This window comes from Stegostoma tigrinum, chromosome 37, assembly GCF_030684315.1.
Source record: "Stegostoma tigrinum isolate sSteTig4 chromosome 37, sSteTig4.hap1, whole genome shotgun sequence".
In the NCBI taxonomy this organism is placed as follows: domain Eukaryota; kingdom Metazoa; phylum Chordata; class Chondrichthyes; order Orectolobiformes; family Stegostomatidae; genus Stegostoma; species Stegostoma tigrinum.
In genome coordinates, this window is record NC_081390.1 from 4,836,525 (window position 1) to 4,851,266 (window position 14,742).

Here is a 14,742-nt window from a genome sequence, read left to right on the forward strand (position 1 = left end):
GTCCTAACTCCTGCTTTGAGGTTTCTTGATTTGATGAAAGGTGGTATGTAAATGCAAAACTTTCCTTTCTTCCTGAAACTTTCTTTCCAATACTTGTAGAATTTGATGTTGCACTTCAAAACTACAAAGTCCTTTCCATGTACTTGTCTCAGCTGTCATCCTCCTTTGTCCTCCCCACACATTCCTGTTAATAATAAAAAGTTGTTTCTAAGGATATATTTCAAAATGAGCTATTTGTGTGACTTTGTAGTCATTCAGAACTGGAACTGTCAACCTTGAGAAAGCAGATCAGCTGAGAGATCTTGCTGGTTTTTCTAAATGCGTTTCCCTGCACGAAACAATCAGATAGATCAGGGGGCACTTCAGTTTGTTTAATGATTCACCAAATATAATTTCTGCTTGTCCTCTCCCCCTTCACTGATTGCAATATAAACCCACACTCCAAAGGCACGTTAAAGCGGCCATTGCTGAGCAGAGCTGAAGCAAGCAGACATGGATCACAGACTGCAAACAGCTTTTGTATTGGGCACTGTAATGTGCACTCTGGTCCCAGGTAGGCGCATTTAAGATGAATCTTTGTAACCAGCAGTGTGCACTAAAGACCCATGAAAAAAGGGTCAAAATGGAGTGAAAAGAAAGAAGTATTGACTAAGTTAAGGAGTGAAATAACCACCACCTACAGGCGATATAAGGGTTAGACGCTAAATCTTTAAGTAATCTCCTTAAATGAAGGGAATTTGATAGTTGGTTACAGAATCATTTCAAGTGGCTAAACAGGAAGGTGAGATTGACCTCGGTGGAAGAATGCCGTGAATAGGGAATAGTCAATATGAGTTGCTGTTCCTGCAACCTTTGGGTGGCATCATTGTGGCACTGCAGGAGGCCCATGGTGGACATGTCGTCTGAGGAATGGGAGGGGGAGTTAAAATGGTTCACGACTGGGAGGTGCAGTTGTTTGTTGCGAACTGAGCGGAGGTGTTCTGCAAAGTGGTCCCCAAACCTCCGCTTGGTTTCCCCAATGTAGAGGACGCCACAACGGGTACAATGGATCAACTCATATTCCGCTTGGGAACCCTGCAGCCCAATGGTATGAATGCGGACTTCACAAGCTTCAAAATGTCCCCTCCCCCCACTGCATCCCAAAACCAGCCCAGCTTGTCCCTGCCTCCCTAACCTGTTCTTCCTCTCACCTATCCCCTCCTCCCACCTCAAGCCGCACTTCCATTTCCCACCTACTAACCTCATCCCGCCTCCTTGGCCTGTCCGTCCTCCCCGGACTGACCTATCCCCTCCTTACCTCCCCACCCATACTCTCCCCTCCACCTATCTGCTCCTGTATCCATCTTCAGTCCGCCTCCCCCTCTCTCCCAATTTATTTCAGAACCCTCTCCTCATCCCCCTTTTCTGATGAAGGGTCTAGGCCCGAAACATCAGCTTTTGTGCTCCTGAGATGCTGCTTGGCCTGCTGTGTTCATCCAGCTTCACACTTTGTTATCTCGGATTCTCCAGCATCTGCAGTTCCCATTATCTCTGATCCCAACTGAATGGGGCCTGTGCAGACACCAGACATTCTGATACCAGATGTTGTGGCCATAACAGAGACTTGAATATCACAGGAGCAGGAATGGTTGCCGGATGTTCTGGGCTTTAGATGTTTCAAAAGAAATAAGGAAGGAAGGTAAACAAGGTGGGGGTATGGCATTGCTAATCAAGGATGGTATCACAGCTGCAGAAAGGGAGGTCATGGAGGAGGGTTTGTCTACTCAGTCAGTGTGGGCAGAAGTCAGAAACAGGAAAGGAGCCGTCACTTTACTGGGAGTTTTCTATAGATCCACCCAATAGACACTGAGGAACAGATTGGGAGGCAGATTGTGGAAAGGTGCAGAAATAATAGGGCTGCTGTCATGGATGACTTCAACTTCCCTAATATAGACTGGAATCTCCTAAGTCCAAATAGTTTGGATAGAGTAGATTTTGTCAGGTGTGCCCAGGAAGGATTCCTGACTCAATATGTAGACAGGCCGACTGGAGGGGACGCCATATTGGATTTGGTGCCTGGCAATGAACCAGGCTGGGTGTCAGATCTCTTGGTGGGAGAACATTTCGGTGACAGTGATCACAACTCCCTGACCTTTATGATCGTCATGGAGAGGGACAGGAGCAGACGGTATAGGAAAGTATTTAATTAGGGGAGAGGAAATTACAATGCTATTAGGCAGGAAGTGCGGAGCATAAATTGGGAGCAGATGTTCTCAGGGAAATGCATGGCAGAAATGTGGAGGTTGTTGAGGGAGTAGTTGCTACGAGTACTGGATAGGTTTGTGCCACTGAGGCAAGGAAGGGATGGTAAGGTGGAGGAAACCTGGATGACAAGGCATGAGGAACACCTAGTCAAGAGGAAGAAGGAAGCTTACCTAAGTTTGAGGAAGCGAGGATTGGACAGGTCTCTAGAGGTCTACAAGGTATCCAGGAAGGAACTGAAGAATGGACTTAGGAGACATAGAAGGGGTTATGAAAAAGCCTTGGTGGGTAGGATTAAGGAAAACCCCAAGGCATTCTATACTTATGTGAGGAACTAGAGGATGGCCAGAGTGAGGGTAGGGCCAGTCAGGGATAGTGGAGGGAACTTGCTTATGGAGCCAGAAGAGGTAGGAGATGTCCTTAGTAAATACTTTGCTTCAGTATTCACCAGTGAGGGACCTTGTGGTTTGTGAGGACAGCATGAAACAGGCAGATATGCTCGAACAGGTTGATGTTAGGAAGGAGGATGTGCTAGAAATTTTGAAAAACATGAGGATAGATGAGTCACCTGGGCCAGATGGAATATACCCAAGGTTACTACAGGAAGTGAGGGAAGAGATTGCTGCCCCTTTGGCAATGATCTTTGCGTCCTCACTGTCCACTGGAGTAGTACCAGATGATTGGAGGGTGACAAATGTCATTCCCTTGTTCAGGAAAGGGAATAGGGATAATCCTGGGAATTACAGACCAGTCAGTCTTACTTCTGTGGTGGGCAAATTATTGGAGAGGATTCTGAGAGATAGTGTTTATGATTATTTGGAAAAGCACAGTTTGATTAGAAATAGTCAGCATGGTTTTGTAAGGGGCAGGTCATGCTTCACAAGCCTCATTGAATTCTTTGAGGATGTGATAAAACACATTGATGAAGGTAGAGCAATGGATGTGGTGTATCTAGATTTTAGCAAGGCATTTGATAAGGTTCCTCACGCTGGGCTCATTCAGAAGGTAAGGAGGCATGCGATCCAAGGAAATTTATCTGTCTGGATACAAAACTGGCTGTCCAATAGAAGACAGAGGGTGGTAGTAGATGGAAAGTATCCAGCCTGGAATTCGGTGATCAGTGGTGTTCTGCAGGGATCTACTCTGGGACCTCTTGTGATCTTGAGGAAGTGGAAGGGTGAGTTAGTAAGTTTGCCGATGACACGAAGGTTGGTGGAGTTGTGGACAGCGTGGAGGGCTGTTGTAGGTTGCATCGGGACATTGACAGGATGCAGAGCCGGGCAAAGAAGTGACAGAGAGAATTCAACTCGGAAAAGTGTGAAGTGATTCATTTTGGAAGGTCGAATTTGAATGCAGAATATCGGGTTAATGACAGAATTCTCAGCAGTGTGGAGGAACAGAGTGATCTTGGGGTCCACGTCCATAGATCCCTCAAATTGCCACCCAAGTTGATAGGGTTGTTAAGAAGGCATATGGTGTATTGGCTTTCTTTGGCAGAGAAATTGAGTTTAATAGCTGCGAGGTTTTGCTGCAGCTCCATAAAACCAGGCTTAGACCACATTTGGGATATTGTGTTCCGTTCTGGTCACCTCATTACAGGAAGGATATGGAAGCTTTAGAGAGGGTGCAGGAGAGATTTGCCAGGATGCTGCTTGGACTGGAGGGCAGGTTGAGGGAGCTTAGGCTTTTTTCATTGGAGTGAAGAATGATGAGAGGTGACTTAATAGAGGTGTACAAGACAATGAGAAGCATAGAAAGAGTGGGTACCCAGAGTCTTTTTCCCAGGGTGGAAATGACTATTACGAAGGGGCATAATTTTAAGGTGGTTGGAGAAAGGTGTAGGGAAGATGTCTGAGGTAGGTTCTTCACACAGAGAGCGGTGGGTGTGTGGAATGTGCTGCAGGTAGTGATAGTAGAGTCAGATAATTGAGGGACATTTAAGCGACTCTTGGACAGGTAGAGGGACGATAATAAAATGTAGGGTTTGCAGAGTAGTTTGATCTTAGAGCCAGATAATAGGTCGGCACAACACTGTGGGCTGAAGGGCCTGTACTGTTCTATGTTCTATTCAACTTTGATCAACATTCATACACAGAGATACTGGACATTTCATTTAATCAAAATACATTCACACCTACTCCAGTCAGGGAACCAACTGCCTCAAAGTGAGCACCAGTGACACAATGTCAAGCACAGGATTAGCACGAAGATAAGAAACCCACAATTAGTACAATTGCAGGCCTCGACCTCACCTGGGGGTAATTCTCCCCAAGAAGTATCTGCACCGCTATCTCCGGAAGAGGGATCCCGACAGCAACCCCAAAAAACTCCCAACACAGGCCTGTTCTGTACCAAGGGAGCCAACAGCAACCAAACACAACCTGCAGACCGAAGAACCAACAACCTCCGAAAACCACTGACCCGACCAACACCACAAGGCCTCAAGCACATCCTGGGGTGAAAGCCGGCGCGCATAATCCAACAGAAAGTAAGGAAAACCAAGTACTCACTACACGTCCAACCACAGACTCAACCCAGGCTGAAGGCCTACGCCGTCCAAAGTCTTCATCAAGGCACCAGGTACGGCAAGCAGGAACGGCCAACTGTATTTCAAAACCGTGTCTATCCCCACTATTGAGCTTAAAACTCCCGGGACCCCAAAGTTTCCAACCAAGCTAGCAGGAAGTTGGGTAGTGACAGTGTGGAGACCCCAAGCCTGACTAAACATTTCTGTGATTAAAACCCTATTTAGTTCTAATAGTGCTTCAGACGTTTTTGATTTAATAATGTATTTAAGTACTGTCCTCTGTACAATTGATAGCATCAATTTCACTGCTTATTGTATTTGCCTTTTATTTATTGAAATATATTTCCCTTTTGTATTTAATAAACGCAGATATCCTTTTGCCCTGAAATGTCTGTCTATTTGCCTTCTTCATTTAACATTCCCTAAATAAGTCCAGTCTCAGAACCAAAGATCTGGGGGTGATTTGAACCACCTAACATCAGCAGATTACTGATCGCAAACCGGAACGCTACAGAGGTGACATGGTTGAAAGATGTAAGATCCTGAGGGGACTTTGAGATGTCAAAAGAATGATTCTTCTTGAGTGGGAGAATCTAGAACTAGGGACGATAATTTAAATATAAGGGGTCAACTTTCTAGGGCAGGGATGAGGAAATGTGTTTTATTTTCAGAGGGTTGTCAATCTTTGGACTTCCCGTCCTCAAAAGGCAGTGGATGCTGAATCTTTAAAAAATTTTAAGGCAGAGGGTAGATGGATTCTTGATGACAAAGGAGATGAAAGGTTATAAGGGAGATGCAGGAATGTAGATGAGGTTAAATTCAGTAGAACCATGACCTTATTGAAGGGCAGAACAGGCTTGAAGGGCTGAGTGGCCTACTCTTGTTCCTTATTTGTATGTTTGTATGTAATGCCATCAAGAATCAACTGACCGAGAAAGTAGAGAGCGTCTAAAACCAGAAATCAGTGATGATGTGGAGGTGCCGGTGTTGGACAGGGGTGGACAAAGTCAGGGGTCACATGACACCAGGTTATCGTCAAACAGGTTTATTTGAAAACTCAGGCCTTTGTTAGGTGCAGTGAGAGAGGAGGGCACACTGACATAGAGTTTATAGACAGAGAGATCACGTGGAGAGAGATCATAAGATCATATAATTGGTGTTAGTGGACCGTCAGATAATAAGTCTTCGCAGGGGACCAAGAATGTTAGACAGTGAATAAAGTGTTTATAATGTCAACGCCAATCTGTGTGTGTGTGTGTGTGTGTGTGTGTGTGTGTGTGTGTGTGTATATATGTGTGTGTGTGTGAGAGAGAGTGTGTGTGTGTGTGTGTGTGTGTGTGTGTGCGCGCGCGTGTCATGTCTGAATGTGTGCGCGAGTGTGAGAGAGTGTATGTGTGTGAGAGACGGTCTGTGTGATTATGTGCATATGACAGTGTTTGTGTTAGAGACTGTGTGTGTGTGGAAGAATGTGCACAGGAGACTGTGTGTGTATGTGAGAGTGTGTGTGTGCATCTGTGTGCGAGTGTGTGTACGTGTGTGACAGTGTGTATGTGATGTGTGACAGTGTGTATGTGAGAGTGTGTGTGTGTTTGCGTGTAACTGTGTGTGTGAGTGTGTGTGTGTGTGTGTGTGTGTCAGTGTGTATGTGAGAATGTGTTTGAGTGTGTGAGATTTGGTTAGAGGTAGAGAAACCATTGTGTATACAGACACACACACACAGCCTCTCTTACACACACACACACACACAGACACACACACACACACACACACACACACAGCCTCTTGTACATATACACACACACACTCTCTTACACACACACACTCATCTATCGGTGAATTATTTCATCCAAGGTGTTGTTTATTTTGCATGTACATTCTATTTTGTTTAAAAAGCACCCTATTTGTAGTCACAGTCAGTTGGTGTGGCATCTTATAAATTCCGGCTTTTGGAATAAAACCAGCCTGACTCCGGGTTAAAACTCTGAGACAGATTCTGAACAAAGCCCCACATCTACAATCAGCGTGTGACCTGAGGTGTCACCTTCTGTATGTTCTTATGGCTCTGCCTGATTGTCATGACAGCGCAGCACTGACATGACATTATAAACACTTTACACACTGTCGAACACTCTTGGTCACATACAGACACATCATCTGACGCTCCACTCTCACCAGTTGTATGATCTTTAGACCTCTCTGCCCTTGATCTCTCTGCCTATAATGTCGGTGTCTGTGTGCCCTGCTCTCTCACTGCACCTGACGAAGGGGTTGCGCTCCAAAAGCTTGTGTGACTCCAAATAAACCTGTTGGACTATAACCTTGGTGTCCATGTGACTTAGAGAAACATGAGATTTGGTTAGAGGTAGAGAAACCATTGTGTATACAGACATGCACATTATGGAGGATACAAGAAGCTTCTGTTATGCAGAATGGAAACAGTTTGGATTATGTGAGATGAATGCAGAAATTTTGCAGAAATCAGATTAGTAAAATCTTTGACTGAATATTCATAGTTTTTGAGTTAAATTATTTTTTCCCTTTAGGGGTGGACCTAACTGAGGAGGCCGATACCTGTCAGACTACATTTCATGAGGGCAACCACCAGAACTTTAGCAGCATGTTAAAGGTAACACAATCATAATTCCACTTTGACTATCCTAACTCCACTGTGAGTATTAAGATTGTCTCCTCGATCTCATGTAGAGAGAATATTGTTCGGACCAGGAACTGTGTTTCAAGCTTTGCGTGTCAGCTGGACTGATGTTTACAGCATCAACGCTCCCCAGTTGAACAGGCTACAGTGAGTGCAAATATGGGGCAGTGCGGTGGCTCAGTGGTCAGCACTGCTGCCTCACAGCACCAGGGACCTGGGTTCAATTCCACCCTTGGGTGACTGTGCGGAGTTTGCACGTTCTTCCCGTGTCTGTGTGGGTTTCCTCTGGGTGCTCCGGTTTCCTCCCACAGTCCAAGGATGTGCAGTCTAGGTGGATTGGCCATGCTAAATTGCCCATAGTGTTCAGGGATGTGTAGCCGAGGTGGGTTTGGGGTGTGGGTCTGGGTGGGATTCTCTGAGGGTCAGTGTGGACTTGTTGGGCCAAAAGGCCTGTTTTCACACTGTAGGGATTCAGCATTCATGTGAGAAACACTGGCCTTTCAATTCAGGTTTTAATTGCAGCCCCAACTTCCTATCTCCCACTGATTCGCTACAAATGTGTACCAGATTCTGATCTGGGAATGCAATTTATTTAGTTGCTTCATTCTGAGGAAGGGTCACCAGACCTGAAATGTTAACTCTGTTTTTTCCTTCACAGATATAGCCAGTCCTGCTGAGCTTTTCCAGCAACTTTTGTTTTTGTTCCTGATTTACAGCATCCACCATTCTTTCGGTTTTTAATTCAGTGACTGGTCCATTCATTTAAATGTCTCCTCTCTCAATGCTCATTTCACCACTTTGTGGAATCCCTACAATGTGGAAGCAGGCCATTCAACTCATCGAGTCCAAACAGCCCTCCGAGTAGACCCAGTGGGTAATAGAAGGGGAATGGAAGAATATGGACATGGGAGACAGTGGGTGTATGAGGGGGCGTGGGTGTCGACGCGAGTCAAGAAATTAAGGCCTGAGACCAAGAAGACCTAACAACTGTGTACATGTTGGGTCAATGTCCTAGTGAATAGAAACAATGTAATACCCAGCATGCATTGCCAGCTGCACACCTTGGCTTCTGCCTCAGGCCTGTTTCAGGAGGTCACATTCCTGATTTCAGCCTGACCTGAGTCGGGAATGGCCAACATCCTGAGGCAGCTCCCGGATTTCCAGCAGTTGAGAGTGTGGCTTGTTCCACAACTGCATGGGACACTACTGAAACTGCAAAGGAAAAGCTGTGGGCAGATTTCAACAGCTTTACCTAAGGAGGGATCAACGGCAGTTCAGACAATTCTCTGAGCTGATTACTGAGACTAAAGGAGCATCTAATGAGGAAAGATCGAACATGTTGAGTCTGTTTGTGATGAAGTTTATAAGAACGTGAGGTGCAAACTCTGAGAGAGCTTCAGAGAACAGATGCTGAAAACATGTCTGTCTTGTGGAGAAATCTAAAGCTGAGGAACCTCAGTTTCAAAGTAAGACATTCCCCATTTAAGATGGAGATGTCCAGTAGGTTGTTACCCTTTGGAATTCTGCCCCACAGACAGCAGTAGAAACTATGTCATTGAATACCTTAAAGGCCAAGCAAGACAGATGTTTGGTTATCAAAGTAGATGGGGGAGATGTTGGCATAATGGTAATGTCTCTGGACCAATAATCAAGGCTAATGCCATGGGAATGTTGGGACAAATCTTATCATAGTGCCTGGAAAAGCTTAAATCAAATCAATAAATCTGGAATTGAAAGCAGGTCTCAGTAATTGTACCTCGTAACTGTTGTCAAGGAAGGAAAAAAGAAATATTGAAGAAATCTAGCAGGTGTCAGTTTGACTCTTTGAAGAACTGGACTCAAGATGTGATTGCCATGATTTTGTTGAATGGCAGAGCAGGTATGAGAGGGTTAGATTAGATTAGATTCCCTACAGTGGGGAAACAGGCCCTTTGGCCCAACAAGTCCACACCATCCCTTGAAGCATCCCACCCAGACCCATTCCCCTATAACCCACATACCCCTGAACACTACGGGCAATTTAACATGGCCAATCCACCTAGCCTGCACATCTTTGGACTGTGGGAGGAAACCCACGCAGACACAGGGAGAATGTGCAAACTCCACACAGCCTGAGGCTGGAATTGAACCTGGGTCTCTGGCGTTGTGAGGCTGCAGTGCTAACCACTGAGCCACCGTGCCGCCATTGATGAACCTTCTCCTCTTCATATGCTTTCATGTCATCAGGGAACAGCCTGACTAGAAGGGAATAAAGCCTGCTCATGGGATCAATTCTTTATGACCAGTACTAACTGCCAATCCCTGAACACAAAGGCAGAGACACAGTAACATCTTATTCACTGTGCACTATTGCACTGGTATTCAGTGACATGTAGAAATACCACAGGCTGAATATGTAATGAACTGAGCAATACACAGATATCCCTCAATCTTTCACCAACTCAAACTCCGCCAAACATCTGCTGTACAATTGCTCACAGAAGCATTTTGATATTTAAAGAGCTGAGCAGAGAGAAGGAGACAGGGAGAAAGACCTAAGTTAGCTTCTGTCATGTGGGCACTCAACGGCCACTTCTTCAAATCTCTTTTCCACTTTGTCATCAGGCACTGGCCAAATGTCCTGGCAATTTTACAGAGCATTTGACTGTTGAGGAACAAAGTGAATTTCTGGGGCTACTGCAAAATGCTGCTGACCAATTGAAATTTCTGCGTGTAAAAGGTATGAACTTTCTCAATCTATGGAACCTCTTCTTAGTTTTGGTCCTCATCCTTGGTAACCTGGTAACCAGGCTCTCACAACCTTAGGAACTCACTGCTGTTTGTATTTATATTATTGGCCTGTTGGATTTTGTCAGTTTGGATGTTCAAGATGGACCATACCTTAAGCTGTTCCCTTATTGAAACATTCCAGATTAGAATATCCTGGAATTTCACCCCCGACAGAACTTTGGGTATACCCACAACAAACAAGCTATAGGATTTCAAAGAGTTAGCTTGCCAACCCCTTCCCAAGGGCATGCTGGCCCAGTCAGCAAAGCTTACATTCCATGAATACAAATAACCAATAATTTATTTAAAAGAATTTCAAATTGCACTTCAAAATGGTCCTCACATTTTCACCTTAATCTTTTGTTCAAATCGCCACTCAAACTCAATTCAAATTGATAAATGCAAAAGCTTCAAACAAGATTGGCCCCGGGTAGCAATGACCATAATGTAACTGAATTTTACGTATAAGAAGATGAGGAAAAACTCCTTCAGCCAGAGAGTGGTGAATCGATGGAATTCACTGCCACAGAAGGCTGTGGAGACCACGTCATTGAGTATACCTAACACGGGTATAGATAGGTTCTTGATTGTCAAGGGGATCAAGGGTTATGGGGAGAAAACAGGAGAATGGGATTGAAAAACTTATCAGCCATAAATGAACAGCAGAGCAGACTTGATGGGCTGAAAGGCCTAATTTCTGCTCCTCTGTCTTATGGTTTCTGGGTCTTAAAATATGTTAACTGATAGGTCAACAGAGATGCAATGACAGCCATTTACAGGGATATTTCAGAATGTACAGAGTAGATACATTGTCCATCGCTAATTCCCTTGGTGGTAATGACCCCCCACCCCACCGCCCCCAGAATTACTGCAGTCCTTAGTGTGTAGAGGTATGTACTGTCAGGGAGACAGTTCCAGAATTTTTATACGACAGTGAAAAACCAGTGATATAGGTCCAAGTCAAGGTAGCGTGTGGCTTCAAGGCGAATTTGCAGACGATGGTGTTCCTATTTTTCTTGCCCTTGCCCTATGTTTTGATTGAGGCTATGGTTTGGAAGGTACTGTCAAAGGAACTGCAGTCACTGTGTATGAGTGATGGAGTATGGAATGTGCAGCGGGTGATGGATACAATGTCAATCAAGCGGGCTGCTTTGTCCTGGCTGGTGTCAAGCTTCTCAAGAGTTATTTGAGCGGTACTCATCCAGGCAAGTGGGGAGTATTCCTTCGCACTCCAGACTTGTGCTTGGTAGATGGTGGACAGGCTTTGGGGAAGTCAGGAGACGAGTTAGTTACTCAACACAGAATTCCCAACCTCTGTCTTTGTTACAGTGATTGACCTTTCTCTCGGGGCATGAGAATTTGAATTGAGTGTGAAGATGAGGAGGTAACAAGATGAAGTCAAGCTTGGCAAAGCACCCTGAAGATTATCAGTGCAAATCGACAACTGAGCGTGCTGGGGTTATGGGAATGACTTGGCAGAAGTTAACATCTAAAATGTCAAGATACCTTCAGCTAAGATACTGGAAATTTTTCTTGGCATACATATTACGTCCAAACACTGAAAAGGCTTAGCAATTCTCCAGAATTGTGGGTTGGGTTTTGAGGCAACATTGGATGCTTCCCTCACCATGGTATCTCATTTAGTGAGGTAGGCTTCATAGAGACGGCACAAAGTTGGGGATAGGCAACGAATTTGAAGGAGTGGGAGAATATTAAATCCACTGTGTATCAGCATCAGGAAATTTGGTGTACTGTTTCCAGTTTTCAACTCACAGCTGAGGCACATTGTAATTCCCAGAGAGGTACAAAATGAAAGCTCAGCAAACTCAGATCATTCAAAATCTGATTAAACTGTCGATTGATGTCTTGAAGGGGAGCTTTGCATTATATCTAGTGTAGATAATGGCATAAAAGTACAAAAATATATTCATAGGCGAAGAGAATTGGAAAAACAGTGGCAGATGGAGTTCACGTTAAGTAACTGTGTTGTTATCCATTTCAGACCAAAAAAGCACAGATTAGGGTACTTTCTAGATTTTATGAAGTCAAATACAAGAGGCTTGAGGGTTTAGCTGTATAGATCTTTAAAATACCACAAACAGGTGGAGAAAATAATTAAGAAAGCTAATGTAATGCTGGCCTTTATTTTTGCTGTTGATTCATTTGTGGGATGTGGGCGTTGCCAGCTGGCCAGCATTTCTTGCCCATCCCTTGTTTCCCCCTTGAGATGGTGGTGGTGAGCTGCCTTCTTGAGCCACTGCAGTCCTCCTGCTGTGGGTTGACCCACAATGCCCTTAGGGAGGAAATTCCAGGATTTTGACCCAGTGACAGTGAGGAACGGCGATATATTTCCAAGTCAGGATGGCTAGTGACTTGGAGGGGAAATTGGAGGTGGTGATGTTACCACATGTCTGATTCCCTTGTCCTTCTAGATGGAAGTGTCTGTGGGTTTAGTAGGTTCTGTCTGAGGCTCTTTGGTGAATTTCTGCAGTGCATCTTGTAGATAGTACACACTGCTGCTGCTGAGCGTTAATGGTGGAGGGATATCTAAAGGACTGGAGAACAAGGATGTAGAAGTTATGCTACTGTTATACAAAACCCTGGTTAGGTCCCACATGGAGCAGATCTGGGCACCACACCTTAGGAAGGATTATATTGGCCTTAGAGGGAGTACAGTATAGTTTACAAGAATGATACCTGGATTTCAGGGGTTATGAGGAGAGATTACACAAATTAGGCCTATTTTCTTGAGTGTTTAGACGGTTAAGGGGTGATCTGATTGAAGTCTTCAAGATATTAACAGGGAACGACAGGGTAGATAAAGATCAAGATAAACCATTTCCACTAGTTGGGGATTCTAGAACTAAAAGATGTAGTCCAAGAATTAGGACCAGGCCATTCATGGGGAGATGTTCAGAGCACTCCTACATACAAAGGATGGTAGATGTTTGGATCTGTATCCCACAAACTGCAGTGGATGTTGGATCCATTGATAGCTTTAAATCTGGCATAGACATATTTTTATTCAGCAAATGTATAAAGGAATATGGGCCAAAGGCAAGTGTATGGAGTTATGGCACAGATCAGCCATCATCTCATTGAATAGTGGTACAAACTCGAAGGACTGAATTGCCTACTGCTCCTATGTTTCTGTACTTGGAGGTAGGAGGCAGAGGGTGGTGGTGGAGGTAACAAGGTGTGGAGCTGGATGAACACAGCAGGCCAAGCAGCATCTAAAGAGTAGGAAAGCTGATGTTTCGGGCCTAGATCCTTCATCAGAAATGGGGGAGGGGAAGAGGGTTCTGAAATAAATAGGGAGAGAGGGGGAGGCAGATTGAAGATGGATAGAGGAGAAGATAGGTGGAAAGGAGACAGACAGGTCAAGGAGCCGGGGATGGAGCCAGTAAAGGTGAGTGTAGGTGGGGAGGTAGAGAGGGGATAGGTCAGTCCAGGGAGGACGGACAGGTCAAGGGGGTGGGATGAGGTTAGTAGGTAGGAAATGGGGGTGCAGCTTGAGGTGGGAGGAGGGGATAGGTGAGAGGAAGAACAGGTTAGGGAGGCGGGGACAAGTTTGGCTGGTTTTGGGATGCGGTAGGGGAGGGGGAAATTTTGAAGATTGTGAAATGGTTGCTTTTCAGACTGGAGGCCTGTGACCAACGGTGTGCCATGAGGATTGGTGTTGGGTCCACTGCTTTTTGTCATTTATACAAATGATTTGGATGTGAACTTAGGGGGTATGGTTTAGTACATTTGCAGATGACACCAAAATAGGAGGTGCAGTAGACAGTGAAGAAGATTAACTGAGAGTACAATGGGATCTTGATCAGAGGGGCAATGGGCCAAGGAGTGGCAAATGGAGTTTAATTTAGATAAATATGAGATGCTGCATTTTGGAAAGGCCAACCAGGCAGGACTTGCATAGTCAATGTTAGGGGCCTGGGGAGTGTTGCCGGACAAAGACACCTCTGGGTGCAGGTGCATAGTTCCTTGAAAGTAGAGATGCAGGTCGACCGGGTGGTGAAGAAGGCGTTTGGCATGCCTGCGTTCATTGGTCAGAACATTGAGCATCGGAGGTGGGATGTCATACTGCAGCTGCACAGGACATTGTTGAAGCCACCTTTAGAAAATTACATGCAAATCTGATCACTCTTCCATAGGAAGAATCTTGTTAAACTTTCGAGGTTGCAGAAAAGATTTACAAGCAAGTTGCTAGGATTGGAGGGTTTCAGTTACAGGCAAAGGCTGAACCACCTGGGGCTTATTTCCCTGGAGCGTCAGAGGCTGAAGGGTGACCTTATAGAGGTTTATAAAATCATGAGGGGCATGGATAGGGTGAAGAGCCAAGGTCTTTTGCCAATGGTGGGGGTAGTCCAAAACGAGAGGGGCATAGGTTTAAGGTGAGAAGGGAAAGATTTAAAAAGGACCTAAGGGGCAGCATTTTCGTGCAGAGGATGGTGCATGTATGGAATGAGCTGCCAGAGAAAGTTGGGGAGGCTGGTACAATTATAACATTTAAAAGGCAGAGATAACATGGTGTGGAGCCGGAGGAACA

General features: G+C 45.0%; 1 protein-coding gene across 2 annotated transcripts in view; it reads left to right on the forward strand.

Moving 5' to 3' along the window:
- Positions 1-418: 418 nt before the first annotated feature.
- The window catches only part of si:ch1073-126c3.2 (uncharacterized protein LOC555816 homolog), a 30,929-nt gene continuing 16,605 nt past the window's right edge, over positions 419-14,742 (forward strand). For both annotated transcript variants that reach the window (XM_048563245.2, XM_048563246.2), the window contains exons 1-3: positions 419-553; positions 7,312-7,394; positions 10,026-10,140. In XM_048563245.2, the coding sequence (XP_048419202.1) occupies positions 493-553; positions 7,312-7,394; positions 10,026-10,140 (259 nt within the window). In that variant the 5' untranslated portion in view covers positions 419-492. The remainder of the gene's footprint in view (positions 554-7,311; positions 7,395-10,025; positions 10,141-14,742) is intronic.